This window comes from Paramormyrops kingsleyae, chromosome 10 (genome assembly GCF_048594095.1).
Source record: "Paramormyrops kingsleyae isolate MSU_618 chromosome 10, PKINGS_0.4, whole genome shotgun sequence".
Classification (NCBI taxonomy): Eukaryota; Metazoa; Chordata; class Actinopteri; order Osteoglossiformes; family Mormyridae; genus Paramormyrops; species Paramormyrops kingsleyae.
This window is the reverse complement of record NC_132806.1, coordinates 22754411-22771933: the sequence shown is the minus strand read 5'-3', so window position 1 is coordinate 22771933 and position 17523 is coordinate 22754411. Positions and strand designations below refer to the sequence as shown.

The 17523-nt window shown below is 42.1% G+C and overlaps 1 protein-coding gene across 3 annotated transcripts; it reads right to left on the bottom strand.

Annotated features, from left to right (window-relative positions):
* Positions 1 to 1829: 1829 nt before the first annotated feature.
* Positions 1830 to 16865, bottom strand: cdc42ep2 (CDC42 effector protein (Rho GTPase binding) 2). 3 transcript variants are annotated; one of them, XM_023843017.2, is made up of 3 exons: positions 16553 to 16865; positions 5915 to 6049; positions 1830 to 5458 (listed from the first exon to the last, which is right to left on the bottom strand). In XM_023843017.2, exon 3 carries the CDS (start codon positions 5105 to 5107, stop codon positions 4373 to 4375), a length of 735 nt encoding a protein of 244 aa, XP_023698785.2. In that variant the 5' UTR covers positions 5108 to 5458; positions 5915 to 6049; positions 16553 to 16865; the 3' UTR covers positions 1830 to 4372. The 3 variants fall into 3 exon arrangements, with proteins under 3 accessions (XP_023698785.2, XP_023698783.2, XP_023698786.2); XM_023843015.2 differs by lacking the exon at positions 5915 to 6049 and having other exon boundaries at positions 16553 to 16864; XM_023843018.2 differs by lacking the exons at positions 5915 to 6049; positions 16553 to 16865 and adding an exon at positions 10488 to 16544.
* Between the last annotated feature and the right edge of the window lie 658 nt (positions 16866 to 17523).

Sequence of the window (17523 nt, the reverse complement as noted above, 5' to 3'; positions counted from 1 at the left end):
ATCGAGCTCACTTGGGGGAGAACTTAACTAATAGCTCAGAGTTGTTAAAATCTTATCTAGCTCTGATTTAAAGGAACCGAAGGACTCAGCTTGCACTACGTTATCAGTTTGAAATGTTCTCCCGCTAATTTCCACCTATGGCCACGAGTTCTTGTATTTGAACTAATGCTGAAGTAACTATTCGGTTGAACAGCATCCAAACCTGTTAGAATCTTATAGACCTGGATCATGTCCACCCTCAGTCTCCTTTGCTTGAGGCTGAACAGATTTAGCTCAACTAACCTTTCCTCGTATGACATTCCTCTAAGACCAGGAATCATTCTTGTGGCCCTACGCTGCACCTTTTCTAAGGCCGCAATATCCTTAGAAGAAACAAGCTCACCTTGTTTCTCTCATCTTTTTGCACCACTGATTTTTGTATGATAGAGAAAATTTAATAGAGATTAAGAGATATCAAACAAAATAACTGCCAGATCAATATTAATTGCATGATTTACATTTTATTTTGTAAGTTTTTTGTTAGTTTATAAGTTCTAAATAAGTGGGCTTGAATGTTGAAATGCTGATACTTCAAATCTGTTTAAATTGGAAACATTTTGGAAATTTAACAAAAGTTTGCTGAATAACAAAAGGACTGAGTGAGATTCAGTTTCCAAAACTGTAATATATGACATATGACTATGTAAGATACGCAAGATATGAGGAAGAATGACTTTAGTTCATTGGCAGTTTCATCTCAAAAACAACAGAAAATGAACTGAGTGACTTTTGGAAATTTGCTCTTCAATTATCAGTGCCGAAGAATGGGCAGAATTAGTCATCTGATTGTCATGAGTGCAAATCCAAACTCCCGTCATTAATATTATTGATGTTAGTTCTCATTCTCATAGACATCAAATTACTACAAACATATCGCTACTCAGAAGTATCATCTCCATATATTTTCCTGAACAGATGTGGTCTCCCGGAGCATTAACACACTCAAAGGCATTTCTTTGTCACAGCTGAAGTGCCATATTTTATTCTGGACAAATTTCCAGATGAGACCCGAGTTGCCTAGCTAATGTGCACATTCAATTGTTGATTCAGCTATTCTAGTAATCCCATCACCATGGCCTCCACCCTGGTCGCTGCTCCTGTTCCCAGGGCTCCGTGCTCTCGGGGTCAACGGCCGCGTTTTCCGGAGCCTGTGTGTTAACAAAGCCAGTTGGAGTGATTCCCAGGACCATTTAAAAAGTGGGCAAGTCAAGGCAAACAAGAGCAGGGGCAAGAATCCACCCAGAGGCGCGGACACACACGGATCCTGCCGGGGGGGGGCTCTCAGCAATACAGCCGTTTGGTTCGACACACTTAACCTCCCCTTCATAAAACCCCCACATGCTCTAAAGCGCCACTTAAAGACCAAAGCACCTTGTTTTACACATGCCCTCAGTCACTCTTGTATTGCTAGATGAAGGGAATGGGAAGTGCCACTCCGAATGGACTCCACTCGTCTGTCCACATCACATGAGGCCACGGTGTTGTGTGTGCAAACAGAGTCTATAAGGAGAGGTGACACAATTTAAAGCAGCAGTGAGATGAGCAGCGACCATGTAGGAAAGCAGCGACCATGCAGTGACCATGCAGCGTCCATGCAGTGACCATGCAGCGTCCATGCAGTGACCATGCAGCGACCATGCAGCGACCATGCAGCATCCAAGCAGCGTCCAGCTACTTATATGAAAAGGAGAGTAAACCATTATGAATCAGCATGGTGAGCAACCACCACAATGTACCGTTCATTGGCGCCACCCTGCTCATTCACGTAGCGTAAGAATGACTTCACGCCATTTTTTAATGGACAAAGGAAAGTGTTTTATTACAATCACCATTTATAGCTAAGGCTCAACACATTGTTCTGACCAAGTTTGCAGCTTGTTAGAAAACAGCCTACAGCTGAGGGACAAAACGGCCGACTGTTTACATTAAACTGTGTTAAAACTGCCATTCAGTCCCACAAGTCAGTAACGGTCACTACATTTTATGACATTATTCCAGTAGCAAGGCTTTGCAAAACCAAACAAAATCAAGCTTATACGAAATGCAAAGTTTTCACTTGCTTCAGGCTTCTGAAAACCCAACTTCTCAAAAACAAAGAACTAAAAATGAAACAAACAAAGACTGTTTATGTGGAGCTGGACTCACTTTTGTTTTAGCTGTATCTGTGTTTTAGCTTTATAAGAGTTGACCTGCCATGTTTCCAGCATGCGTTGATCCATCACATGATGACCAGGACGTTTGGCTCGACAATCAGCCTTCTGGGTGTTTAGCATAAGCAAGGTAAGGGACCTGGAAGGTTGGGTCTCGGAGGAAGTCAGTTATCTGCTAAGTGCTACCATCCTCCCTGCTAGCCTAAGTCACATTTAGCTGTGTTCTCTTCTATCTACCACTTCAAATGTCAGATTTTTGGAATCCTAATGCTTAGGATCACATTTAAGTACGTAAGTAAACGCAGGCAAGCAATCTTGGTCATGTGACATGTACATCAATGGAATTACAATATATATCAACCAGCATTTTACATTTACATCCACACTGTCGCAAAGCTTTACAGTAGCATTCATAGTGACAATGACAAATAGAAAGACTCCGCTTCTTACAGTCAGACATTCATCAAGGACATTCATGACTCTCTCCTGCTACGACTGTTACGCATCCACGTGGATGACTGAGTTAAGGGACATGTTAGTCCAGTAGCTAAACTGGTTATACTGGTGCCCTGTAATTAATAATGCAGTAGAATATTGTTTTATATCATGAAGCCTTGGAACAAAGAAATTCCAATCGCTCTCTTTTACATTCACAAAATTCTCAAAATATCACATTGTGAAGAAACGCGGGACACTTCTGACCCCGTTCTCTAGACTTGCTGTTCGATTTAACTTGAAATTCTCAAGAACATTAAACACAAGAATTCTACCACACATCGTTCATTCCCATTGAAAATATTACATTGTTTCTCTGTGTTGTTTCTCTGTTGTACACAGTAAAGCTATTTCATCACCACACTGTTCTAGTTAATATGCTACATACTTTCCAGAGTAAAATACAGGCAGCATTATTTTTGCATGGTGATTTTCAGCAAAGTTCTGCACTTACCGGTACTTGCAATGTGTATTATGTATAAACTGTCTACGGGAATCATGTTTCTCAATTACAGTTTCTTACATATAACTTTTTTATGTCATGTCTATTATAATCTAATATAATCCATTTCAGGGTCATACTTAGACTGTCCCAAGAAGTACAAGGCACAAGGCTGGCTGTCCGTCCTTTCCTTGGATGGAATTTCAGTCCATCACAGGGCGCACACTCACATGCACACAAACACACACACACAATATGTGCAATTCAGCCAAACCATGTGTTTTTGGATTGGTGCAGGATACTTGAGGAAACCCACTTAAGCACTTAAAAGACTCTGCCCGCACGAAGTGCCAGTCACTGAGGAATGGCTTCGCTGAGAACTTCATTTCATTTTAATATAGAAACACAGCAGAGTAATACAGGCCCACACCGGCAAGCCTAAGTACCCTGTGACCGTGTTTACTGCAGTATAAAGGCATGGGTCCTGCATGGGCCTTGTTAAGCCATTCCAATCAGCACCATCAGATCATGCCAGATCACATGACTCTCAGTTCTCAGTGTTGGAATATTCTGATGGCAAAGAGCGAGGTCAAGTATGACAGGACCGAGTACCTTAACAGAGCCAGGGTCCATTTCTCTCAATGTCCAGTGTCCATGAGTGGTAGCAAATATTTGGACAAGGCTTGGAAGCAAAGGCTGCTTTCTCGGGCCAAGCTTCTTAGTGCCTTATGACATATTGCACAATTTTTGCAGAAAGCAAAACAGAAGGTTTATCTTTGCAGTTCTAAGACAACGCAGAGTAGTATTTCAAAGGGCAGGGAAGTCACGCTCTGTTCCACTGTGTTCCTCCCTTGCCCAGAACCTCTAGTTTATGAGGAAGGAGCTCTGCTGTGGTGGCAGGGAGCTGGAACCCCTGTTTCCTTAAACCCACAGTGGAAATTCACTGGACTGCTTCCCAGCGGAACTGGTGCTTTCTTTGAATATTAGCAACAGGAGCAAGAGCTTAACAATTGAGGAACATCGGATAAAGTCTATACCGTGGGATAGTCCAAGATGCATTGTTGCTTCTCCCTGGTCCTCGTAACATGCATGAAGGGCCTGGAGTGTGATCATAGCCATCATTCTGCAAATGAGGGTTTTATACACCATGGTCTGTTCGGTCAGCTCCAGTCATATACATATACATATATAAAAAAAAAAAAGTTTCTCAAAGCTACTTCAGAATTTACAACAGAAATGCTGGTCCTCAAGTGAAGAGCTCCTGCAGTCCTCCCTGCACACAGGAACTATTCAGGCTGCTCGCCCTGTGCTTATCCATAATCTGGAGCACGTCGTCCAGGATGGAGGGCCCCAGGTCTAGGTGGAGGGAGAGCAGGGAGCTGGTGTGGGATAAGTAGGGCTGTTCTAAGGGATTGTCGAGGTCTTGGAGGTCGTTGTCTTGGTTTACTGAAGCCCAGGAGGTGGGTGAAGCGAGCGGGGCTGCTATGGAGGACGAGGCAGAGGGCAGCGAGGGATCCTGGGTAGGCAGTGGAGCCTTGTCATCTAGGTGGAGCCTGGGCGGTTTGGGAGGTGGTGCCTGGGAGGATGTCTGGGGCTGGGGCTGGGCGGGAGCAGGGGCTGAGGCGGGCAGCGTGAGGGCCTGCACCCCGCCAATGATGGGCAGGGAGATGGCGTTCTTGAGCAGGGGCGAGTTCTCTGAGGGTGGCGGATGGCTGCACACGCTGGTGGTGCGTGTGAACTGAAAGGGCTCGCTGCACTCGCTCCCAGGCTGGCCCTGTCCGGGCAGTAGGTGGAACTTACCCTGCAGGAAGGACAGGTCGCCGAACAAGTCGCTCTCCTCGCCGCCGCTGCCGATGTGGATGGTGTGGCGGAAATCCCCCAGCGGGGGGCTGATCATATCCGAGGACAGGATGTCCCTCAGCCTCTCCTTCTTCCCTTTGCGGCTGCTACGCTTCAGGTAGATAGGCGCCTTGGCGGACATGTCCGAAATCTGCGCGGGCCAGAAGGGGGCAGCGTCCTCGGTTGGCGTATCTAAGCAACAGCAGGGCACCTCGATTCAGCCTGGGCCCGTTTTCGCCTCTCGATTAAAGTCCACAGCAGGATGAGGACAGATGAAGGCTCAAATTCAAAGGGCGGGTTGTACAATTGCGCCTGACATACAAGGAGCAACGATAAGGCCGCAGCAGGTCTAGACAGTCATAGAGCTGTAGAAGGTAACTTCTGGAGACAATAGGATGGTGTTGTGAGCAAACAGCTTGGTCTTCTGTGAAGAATCAATGACGAGGCTGCGTGACATGGTCAGGTTTCAATCCCTTCCTACCAGGGGAACTTCCTAAAAGAAGAAAAGTGAATCAAAAACAACACTTCACTTTGGCAACAGATTATAATTTTGCTGCAAAAATCCTGAACTGAATGCAGAAAAGAGCTAAACTAATAGAAAGGACAAACAGTTAGGATCTTTATATAGTTATTGGTTGCATTCTTGCAGTGAATTACCTGAATTCATTGTGCCAAAGTGCAACACAATCTTACATTGCAACATGACTAATTCCCATTAATACACATTGCACATCGCTCCCTGGGCTGTGATGAAAATGTGCATAGTCATCATGCCCACTGAACAACAAGCCCGCTTCTGTGTCTTTGCGCTTCACTTTTCCTGTGAAAACACCATCCGCCCCACCAAGACTACCAGGAAAAGATGCACAACTGCCAGTCTGTGGTCTAACAGCCAAACGGATACACAGACACACCCCTCTCCCTTCGCCCAGCCAATAGGAGTGGCTACCTCAGATCCATGTTACACAGTGGCATCAGCTCAGGTGTCGGGCAGCAGGCGGCAGTTACTCAACCCCGCTACCTGTCCTGCTTTTGAACTCCTGGCCTCGGGAGGTACACATCACTCAACGGGAACTCAAGAAGCCTCAGAGAGAGAGAGAGAGAGAGAGAGGGAGCGCACAAACACAACCCCCACCTCCACCGCGAACAGAATGTATCGATTCGGAGTGAGGCAGCTATAATAGGCAAAATGCTGCAGCGGTACCCGGTGTTTATACCCAGGTTAATTCACCAGGAATCAACAGGCATGCCAGACGGGCAGAAAACCACAGACACACTGAATAAATTTGTCGCATTCCTCATTGATTACATCACACCCTTCAAGTTTTGGCCAAGACAAGACCAGCCTGGGGGAGGGTCTAGCTGGAAAGTGATTCTTTTTGTCCGATTAGTTTGTTCGCGGGGAGTTCAGTCACGCACACGCAACTCTCAGGAAAAATGTCTCAAGCCAACGCGGAGCTAGAGCCCAGCATGACCTTTCTACTACAAAGGAAGAGCTGGGGTGTATGTTCGCTGGAAGGGAGGTTGTGTACAGGCGTGAGTGAGTGTTTGTATGATACGGAGGGAGGGCCCGCTGTCCTACAGCCTAAAGCAGCCGCCTGGCTTATCTGACTCAGCGAGGAATGTGGCGAAGCCGAGAACGCCTGCTTGATGCCACACATGACAGATTAAGGCAACGTTGTGGCTACAGAGGCAGCGACATCCGTAACAGTGGAGTCATTAGCGGAGTCATCAGGCAGAGCTGATAACTGTTAATGATGGGTCGTAAACCTCAGTGACACTCCAGCATGACCAGGATAGCTTAAGTATGAGCGCTATATCCATCAGGAGCCCGTGGGGAGCACTGCCAGGGGAGTGGCTACCAAATGATGGCTTACGCATCGTGGCGGGTTCTGTCCGGCATTATCTCGCTTTCCCCACACTCAAGGACAGATTCCATGCATTCCAACGGTTTGCTAAGAAGTAATAATTATGTCAAGCTACATGCCCGAAATGAAAGATCTTACTGCCACTCTGCGACTCATTTCCAGCTCTGACGGTACTTTGGGCCAGAGTCTGGGTGGTTGGTCTCGATCGGCCCTGTTACCAGGAACCATCCCATATGCACTAGGTTCTGATCCACTGGCAGTATAGGATTCCAGCCTAGATGCCCGACCTACGAATTTTTGCACTTTATACGTTTGTTAAGTGTCGATAGAACATCTTTGCTTCAAATGTCCTCCGTAAGTTATTTGGCTACGTACTGCAGATGAAATAGTAGAAACAAGTATTTATTTTAAAAATATGATTACTCTGTTAATCAATATCTTCTATCCATCCATCGATTTTCTAACCCCTTATCTTTTCCCAGGCAGGTAATGTTGTGATAATGCGCTATACAAAAATAAATTTGTTGTTTGTTGTTGTTGTTGTAGGACACATACAAGCACACACTCATACTGTAAGGATACGTTACAGATTCCAATTAACTGCATGTTACAAATACATACTGAAGAAACATCTTTCATTTTGTTTATTACTATATGTTCAAGCAGGTCCTTATATATTGTGTCACACAAAGTTAAATAGAAACTCAGTCAGCACCCCAATTAAACTTCATTAATTAAAACTAATAGAAAATACACCATTATCGCTTTAATTTATTTCAATTTACAGAAAAGGGAAGGCTGCATGTTCATTTTTCTTTTCTTTTTTTTTTGCATGCCCAGTATTGGTAGAAGTGGGGATGAACAAAATCTGCCTGCACAGGGATAAGCAAATGAACAAACGGCTGCTTTATTTCCGCACCCCAAAGTGCCATCAGTAACCAAGCCATCACAACATGGAACCAGAAACAGGACATTAAGCCAACTAACCTCCCTACGGAGTGTCGTCACAAACCAAGAAGGGAGGCTGCCCCAAATGACCCTCAAAATGACTGTTTACTTTTAACTTATCCAAAGAAAGCTTAATTAAATCTCCATTATTTACAACATGAAATGAAACTAACGGTATTGGGTGTATTCCTCTGGTCCCTCATGCCATGATGCAGTTGTTAAAGAATGCAGGGCTTCAGAGACGCTAACCTGGACATGTTACTTTCCCTTTGAAAAAGCTCTGCACTCGTGTTAGCATGACATTCCTGGTGGGTGGTGAGTTGTGTGTATTTTATGTTAGATAGTGTTGATATTTAATAACTAAGAAAGAGAAGATGCTGTATTTTGATCCCAGAATTATTCTGCCCTGAAAATGCAGCAGTGCACTTTCGGACATCCCCTGAACGTCTCTGGGGATTTTCTTTTTTTTTTTAGATATAGGCATCTGCTATTTTTCTGCAATAAATGCCTGAAGTGAATGTTCTGTTCAGGCACAAATAAGCGTAAAAACGTAATTAGATCTGGAATGAAAGTCAGGGTGATTAAGACGACGGCACACAGCAGAGACGCTACAGATCTGAAACAAACTGAAAAAATATAGGCCTACTGAGTTTCCATAACGCATCCTCTTACAGAAGGCCAAGCATGGCATTAGATTAAACTGACTTTGAATGTTAAACAGGCGTGCAAGGGCATAGATTTGTGTATGGACAGTAGGGACAGATCCCTATCAATATTGTGGGAGCATTATGTGTGTTCAGGTGGGCCGGGGGTTTGAAGCTCATATACCAATGTTGAAACCAAACCTATGCCCTTGCATTAAGAGCACTGCCTTTGCAGCAGTATAAGCAGACAGAGTAAGCGTGTGGTGTCACTATCGATTAAGTGACACTGAACGCTCTTGCAGAATCCAGAAAAAAAAACAGGAGAAATGGGATGACGCGCACTGTCGGTTTTTGTGGATTTTAGGGTGTCTTCAAAGCAACTAAAGTAGATAAATCCATGAGCTTCTACACTGGTTATTGCAACCAAAACACAAAGTCATGGACAAGTGGCTCCAAGACCCATAACCTGAGTGTCTGCATCACACCAACCCCTGCAAGCCAAAATAACCGAGATCTGAAAGTAAGATCGAGACGTAGCATCCCGTTGAAACTACACAGGGGCGGCTTGTAATCCGGTGTAGATTTATACCAGAAGGAGGGTGTGACGATGAACAGGAGGCACGTCCAGGGGTGGATTCACGGTACGGCCTAGCTGAATTGTTAAATCAAGAATAAGCGAAAGGCAATGAAAGCCAATAAACACTTCAACCGGCCTACTTAAAGGAAACGGTTTCGAAAGAGACACAAAGAGAAAAACACCTTTCCAGGATAATACAATAACGATCAAAACTAAAAATTGTGACACTAGATGGCAGCCTCCTTCCCCTTCCAAATTGTATTAGTTTTGCTAGTTAAGAACTATTTAAGTTTAAACACGCGATAATAGATGATTAGAATCAGACAGCAACGGTCGTACAAAAAGTTGTTTTATGCTGGTTAATTCCAGAGTTGTGATTAACCACCATATCGTACTGAAAATTCCAGTTAATGCACAAAACACGTGCACGGGATTTTCTGCATGCTTGGCACCACTCAGAGATCGCTGGATGAGGTCTGGGAATGTCATTGTCAGGACAGCAGAGGCTGCGACAGCGAGCCGGGAACAATGCACTCACTGTCATCATTCCAGCCTCCCTATCAAAAGCTGTGAGAAACGTAACGTCCCCGACTGTGGCCGCCACCCAGGCACAATGAGACATGAAACTAGTGTATTATTTTAATAGAGCGACTTGAAACTGTGACTAACTTACAGAAGACATTTAGAATTATTTAAAATATTATTTGCCTTATGTATGAATACTGGCAGATAAAATCAAATTAGTTGCATAGATAGATAGATAGATAGATAGATAGATAGATAGATAGATAGATAGATAGATAGATAGATCTGCTGGAGGGAACTGGCCTTCCAAATGTAATACAAGTTCAAAAATTCCGGCACTTTACAACAAACAAAATATGAAAATATGTTCGTCGACAGCATCTATGAAACTCAGCCGGAAAAGAGTATGAACCATAAACTGTTAATCTGACACTTGGGGAAACGTAAAACTATGTCTAAATGTAATCTTCAGCACGAATGTTTGACCTTTGACAATCTAGAGACATTTAAGCAATGGAAAACTTATTATGCACCACAATGAGATCATATGTTAATTTACTGTTCATAAGTCTCATAGATCTAATAAACAGTCATAACCAATCAACAGTCAACTAATCGTGAGAATATCATCGTTTCAGGGCGCGACGCTTTACGAGATTCTACATTAAAATTTTAGGACAAATAGTATTTCTGAATTGTAGGAAAAAAACTAGACTCTTGCGGTTATCAATCCAATGTGGTGAATATATAACTTGGAATTTTATGACAACTTGAGGTCTTGGTAAAGCTTTATGTGTAAAGCGCTGAAATATAGTTTTGCTTGCGCCCCTTCGCTATAGCTCCTTCGTTACCAATATAGGTATCCCACCAATTAGCCTACCGTCAGATTTATTTATACCTGAGTATCGCATCACTTTCTCTGCCTAGAGCAGATTATAATATTTTAAAGGACTTGTTTACCTTTGTATTCCTACAGTAGAATTCCTGAAAGTCGAGGTTTGACTCCATATGTCGTGAGGCACTCCATACGCTGGCGCAGGCGTTATAAAAAGGCTTCTTCAATTTGACACCATAGCACACTGAACAAATGATGATACAGTTGAACTGGATACCTGACTCAAACTCCTCTCTCCTTCGTGCTTTTTAAGTATTCAGCGCATAGTAAGGCAGCCCATAAACTGCGGCATCGGAATGTGGAATTCATTCGTCTACATCTGCATAAGGCATCAAGGGGTATTTATATTTTTCACAATATGTTTAATAAGTAGTTTTCCTTGTTTTCCCTTCGGCTTTCCTGTTATTTACATCAGCCCCTTTTGCATTTCAGAAATGCTGCATTAGGTTAAACGAAAACTGAATGACGCACTCAGCCTTAAAATAGCCATAACTGTCATATGCTGTTCTTTTTGTAGGATACCATGGCTTTTTTTTAGTCGGGGCGCAAATATTAATAAGCACAAGTTTGCACTTTACATACTATTGGATTTGCTTTCCCATTCCGCATCCTCACGCTCCACACCGCATTTTCCTCCTCTCTCACACCACCCCAAAACGCTTCCTCGATGTTGGAAAATCCAGCACCGACGTACAGCGGCGAGTCGCGTGTCGTTTGTCGCACGCGCGGGCCCAGCGTACCGTCGCTCTGGGCTCTCTGCTCGTGCACCAGTCGCGTGCCGTTTCCACGCAGTGTCACTTGGCGTCTCGCACTCGTCTTTGGGTAAGGAGTCGCACATGAACCTTTGAATTCAACAAATAGCCAGCTCATCTCTAACCCAGTTCTCTGGTGTGTTAATATGTACAGGTAAGCTACCTCTGAAACCGGCCAGTACTGATCTACTGTATGGATTTATTTTTTATTTTTCTGGTAATACAACAGGAAATGTAGTTACCTCGCTGTTTTGAACTACGACACAAGAAGAGAGAAGTAGGCCTGTTTACCGGTGTAAAACATTTGGCATACATGCAGACGGTGGTAAGACGTACAGTCTACTCTAGGGCATTAGAATTTCTAGGCCCCCAGACAAAATACCCTCGCCCGCCCGGCCACCTAATTTCACATACAATTTTATGTATTCAAGGGTCCCTGTCAAGTGCTGGCTCCCCTGAATCCGCCAGGGTATCCATGCCTCCATGCAGTGTTTAGAACCGCATTCGACCCGTTATATGTAATTCCGTACCCGGCCCGACTCGTATCAAATAGATTACGAGGCCCGAACCGAATCCGAATAAAATGTTATGTGATTTCAAGCAGAGTTCTTGGAGGGCGTGTGTGGGAATAGCTTGCATAATTTAAAAAAGCATTTATTATCAATTTGAAATGTAGGCCTATGGCTGTATACATACAATTTGGTATTTTTTTTACGTTTTCAGAATTTTTTTAGAACAAGCGTTGCCATTTAGTCTTGAAGTCCACCCGTAGCCTTTTGATTTCCAAACGCTTCCGTACTCCCAAATTACATATAGTAAGATATTTTTCACCCGTTACACCAAAGCTTGCCGGTCTGACACAGGGGTAAAACTGAATAATTTTTGATGGGTTAATTCAGTGAATAATAATAATAAATTAAAAATATATATATTATTTCAGAAATTTCTAAATGTATGATATGATTTTCAAGAGCAAAGAGCAACCACAAACCATTTTACAATAATAAATTTAGATGTAAAAAGCTATTTTCAGTATATGATCTATTAATAACCATGAACAATTTACTTGTTTAGAGCATTATATGGTAACAGTTAGTACATAGCCAATCCCTATCAGTATATCAGTGAAGTGTCACATTTAATAATGTTTGATACTAAAGCATGCAGCTGGTCAGTTTCACTATGATAAGACACACTGATGAAGATCTGCATTCACAATACAGGTACAGATTGCACAGTATACCTACACACTGAATGACTGAAGAACAAGGTGTGCCCATTACATGTCTACTCAGCAAAAACAATGATTGGTGATCCTTCTGAAATGCTGAATGGTTACTGGTAATCCAACCAAAGACCCAAAACAGACCCAACAACATAACTATGCACTTTAAACTCTGACTTTATTGGTAAAATGATGAAGTTGGATTCAGCACTGACCTCGGGTTAACGGGGCAACACAACTGGCCTTCTTGACATGCATGAACTATCCACAGGGATAACTAATGTCCAAAAATGTGAATGACCCAATTATTTGTGTCCTACAAGAACAACATGATGGTGACAGACGTGTAATAAAAACAATCCTCTTCGTTGTGCAACATCCGTTATCTTTACGATTACACCCCCGCAAGATCTATATTTAGCTCATAACTTTCATGCCAGCACAGGCAGATTGTTGCTAAAGTTTCCCAAACTACATAAACAGTTCTGTCAATTGAGAACCATGTGTAGAAATATATACCCCATGTTAGCTGGAGAAGGCTGGATTAGGGGCTGGTATGAGGTAACCTTGGGGGAAAGGTTTTCTGTGTCCCTGATTGAAGCCAAAACTTTTCCAGAGTAATGTTGACTGCTTTAATACCTGAATTCCAAGTTTGCTATGGATACAGCGCTTAACTAAAAAGCCTGAAAATGACCCTCAGAATCCCAGCTGCAATGTGCGCGCTGACTCATGGAAATGAAATGTAATAATCATGCTATGACATACATGAATACAGATGTACAAAGAGCACACATCTGGCATATAATTAAAGACTAAAAAAAAAGATGAAAGTATTAAAACAAGTACAGTATTCTCACTCAACATGCACATAAGGGAAAGCCTACGTTATTTACAGGATGGTAACAGTTACATTGTGATTGAGAAAAATGTGCTGTAAGGGTATTGGGGATCATTTAAAATTTAGACTTTATTTAGATTTAGACTTTATATCCAACCTGAAGAATATAACAATTTAAATGCGAGTAGCTCAGGTTTAGAAAGCAGAATGTTACAACCTTAGCTCATTAAACTCTTTGAACATATACTTATTTTCAGTTCAGGTAAAATAACTCAAATTTCCAGATTCTACTGAAGAATGCCTGCAAGATATTTGAAAAATTTCAAATATTGTAATATTTTTAGAGCAAAAAAAGAAGTTCAAAATTTACCCAAAATAAACTATGGCTAAGCAGTTTGTATGGAATATAGAATATTTCCATAAAGCAAAAGATTTGGTGATCAGTTTTTGTTTGCTTTTCTCCTCACTAATTTATGTAAAATTTCTCACAGATGTGCCACACTATAAGTGATTCCAAAAAGAAAATGATTATGACTTTTTGTGATTATGATTTTACACTGATTTTAGAGCATATGGCATAGGCATACTAGATAATCTTGAAAAAGAACAATCATTAAAATAGCATTGATTGCTAAGTTTTGTCTCCCATAAGAGAGTGAAAAGTTTTAGCAAAACCTATTTATTAATGATCTCCATTCGCTGTATCCCCCGAAATATCTATACTTTGATACTAATTTTAAAAATACAATCTCTAAGTGTCTAAAGAGTTCAGTTAATTAGAGTAGGGCAATTAATTTGCATTTCATATTTTAAAAACCAGTCTGCTTGTAGTAAAAAAGTTACATTTATCTTTTAAACAGAACATAAAGTCAGAATTTGAAATAAGGTTCCTGAGTTTCAAAACAAACCACATGACTAATTAAAATTACTTAATGTAAAATTCTGTTTATTCTGGCAGTAGTGTAACTCCATTGTGTGGTAATTGGCCAGATCCCTTCTGGAAACACCCAGCTTATTCATATGAAATGTTTACCGAAATACTGTGGTATGAAACCTATTAAAGTTCACGGTCTCGTCTCACGCCTACTGTGTTTATTACTCAGGTCAGTGCTATGTAAAAAGAAATACCAGATTTACTGGGCAGCTCTGCCATTTCTCATCTGAGGTTTCAACAATGTCTTGAGTACAAGCCTGGGGCACAACTTTCAATCCATGGACAGAAATGACAAGCAAACAGAACTGAACTCCCAGCTTTGTCTTGTAAAATTAGTTACTATTGTTTCCATGGTGAAGTTAGCGTTTGTATTCATATGCTTTTGTGAATCTTTGCATTAATTTAACGTACAGCACAATTTCTGGTTCTCAGTTTTATCTTGAAGGCGACTGCCAGACTGGGGGTTTGAATCCCACCCACAGTCTGTGTGCGTGGAGTTTGTGTGTTCCTGTCACGTCTTATCTTGTGTGTCCCTTATCATGAGCTTCCTACCACATTCCAAAAAAAAAAAAGATAGGTCAGCTGGAGTTTCTAAATTGTACACAGCTGATATGCGTGAGTGACCTGCGATGGAGTGCTAGTCTGTCTCTGTCTCGGTGCTTCTTAAGAAAGGCTCCAGCTTCTCTCTAACCCTGTTCAGGATAAGCGGTTGGAAGATGGATTGGTTTTTCATATATCATTTAGATCAATGACATATAAAATCTAGGGTACTCCAGCTTCCAGCTCCCCCCCCGATCCAAAAACATACTCAGGTTGATTGGAGTCGCCAAACTGCCCGTAGGTGTGCATGTGTGAGTGTGCCTTGCCATGGGTTGTTCCCTGCCTTGTGCCCCATAGCCTCCGAGATAGGCTACGGACCCCCAGCAACCCTGGATAGGATAAGACGCTACAGAAGATGGATGGATCGATGGATGGATGGACATATAGAATACTTAAATAGCTTTTTCACTGAAGTCATCAAAAGGATTAAGGGCATCGTAAAATATATTTATGGTAAGTAGAGTGCATGTGTGAGTGAGTGGTGTGTGAGATTATACGTTTTAAAACAAAAACTTAAAAAGATTCACGTGACAAGGAAGAGAATATGCTTAATCCTACTTACAGGAATCACAATAAAGGTTATAGAAATTATCCAGCAAAAAAATATTGGAGTGTTAAGTAATTATAGTAATTGAGAAATAAGGAAGAATGTTACCTTATTGGCTCACAGCAGTGAGTAACATCATGTATTTCAAAATTCGGATTCTGAGCAAACTCATTAATTGGCGCCCGTGTCGATTAATGAGTTGACCAGCAATACTGGGGCATAACGAGTTTCTCCACCGACGTACATGCAAATGGTACAGTATTGTTAGGGGACAATGTATTCCATACTGGTGTTCACAGTGTTTTGATACATTATAGCCACAAAAAGCCAACATCTGACTTTGCCAAACTATTGAAAAAAAATACAACAGGTGTACTTTTGGCCGAGCTTTCTTTAAAACGTTTAGAAGTTTCAAAATGAATGCGGCTTACAATATGAACCGAGTTAACATAATTTTAGAACGTATTGCGTAACAGAATCAGTAAAGCAGTCCAGGCTACAGTAAAGGCGGCTTAATTACAATCTCCTCCCCGGAGCCTTTCCCTGGAACTTTCCCTGGACGTTTCGGCCACAGTGCTCGTTCACGCTCTAACTTCTGCGCTGGACAGGGCGCAGTATCTGCCTGCTGCTGCATCAGTCACAACGATGACGCACGCGGGCAGGGAAAGGCGAGGAGCGCGAGTCGCCTCTATATTTCGGTAGAACAGGCTACAGGATTTTTCTCTCAGGCGAGTAAATAAAAGCACGTCGGGCGATCCTTAGGGTTCGTCAACCTGTCCGTACATGGCAACCGTGTCTATGGGAAGACTCGTCTGTCCGTGGCCAAAAAGTTTGATTTGAGAAAAACTACGTAGACTACGTTTTTAAATACTATGTCCGTGGTATGAATTGCATTATAATCACAATGCCCGTTAAAATTCGCAATGGTGTTGACCCCTGGCGATCGTAATATAGAACAAATGCAAAATAAACGAATAAAGACAATTTATGTTAGGCATACTGGCTAAAACTTTTGTTCTCATAAAATATTCTACGAGTTTCCAGCCTATTCAGAATATCAATGTTCTGCGTTTATTTCGAGTTAACATTTTAAACGTCCGTATTTTAATGTTTACTGTTTAATGTTAACCGTGATGTATTAGTCATGGAAACTTGCAAAAAGAAAGTTTGCTGCTGTTCGAAAACAACTCGGACTTTGCAGTTCATATAAATATAACATTAGGACAACACTCACCTTTCATTTTACTTCTGTCCATAGTGCACTCCTGCATGCTGTTTGTTCCCGACTACTATCCTGTCTGGGAACCCGATGAATGCGACAGTTCGAGGAGCGTCTAGTCCCCCCGCCCAGTCTTCCCTCCAAGCGCGTTTAAACGGTCGCTTAGTAACAGTCTATTGTTAATGAGCTTTAGGCATAGAGAACTAAGATCAATAGCTTTGTCTAAACTGCCACGATTGCACCGATGGCAGTGCGGGCTGGGACCGCTTTTATTAATGCAAACAATTCGCTACGTGAATAGTAAATGTAATTGTTTTTTTTGGTGTCCAACATGCGCTTGTTAATACTTCACAAATTATGGAATGAATGTGGCAAAAGATATACCAATGCACAGTTCAGCCTTTTTTAGTTGCGTCTGAATAAACCCTCCGGACAAGAGAAACTATAGACAGCCAAGTGTGACCTAATCGTTTTAATTTCCCACCCGCCTTTCTTTGTCACTAAAAGGGAAATAAATTCAGCGTCCAACAAAACAACTGGGCGAACTTATTAAAAACAGAACCGAAAGCGAACAGGAACATTCTAAAAGGACAACTCTAACTTTTGTGAATGGTTAAGGAGTATAAAATGATTTTTCTTATTTATTGGCGATTGGCTAATAGATGACGGCCAAATGTTGGAGCAGCCTGCAGAATAGGCAGCATCCACTCCCAGGGACCTGACCTCACTTCACAGGACAACACTTCTGATAGATCTCCTCCCAATCCCCCTGCTCCAACACGCCAGATTTAATACATTAGAAATGTCCCAAATGCGGAGTTTCTTCACAGCTAAGGAATGAAATCAGTTCAGCGTTAATCGAAGATCAGTAATGCATATCAGACTGGAGTCTTCACTATGACTGGACATTGTTGTTATCAGTTATTAGTCGATTTCAGTGAAATCTCAGAAACTACTAACCTCCATGTTTCACCACTGTAATACTG

What these genes read in the sequence shown, in the direction of transcription:
- cdc42ep2 (XM_023843017.2), bottom strand. Translation starts at nt 5,107, where the DNA reads ATGTCCGCCAAGGCGCCTATCTACCTGAAGCGTAGCAGCCGCAAAGGG.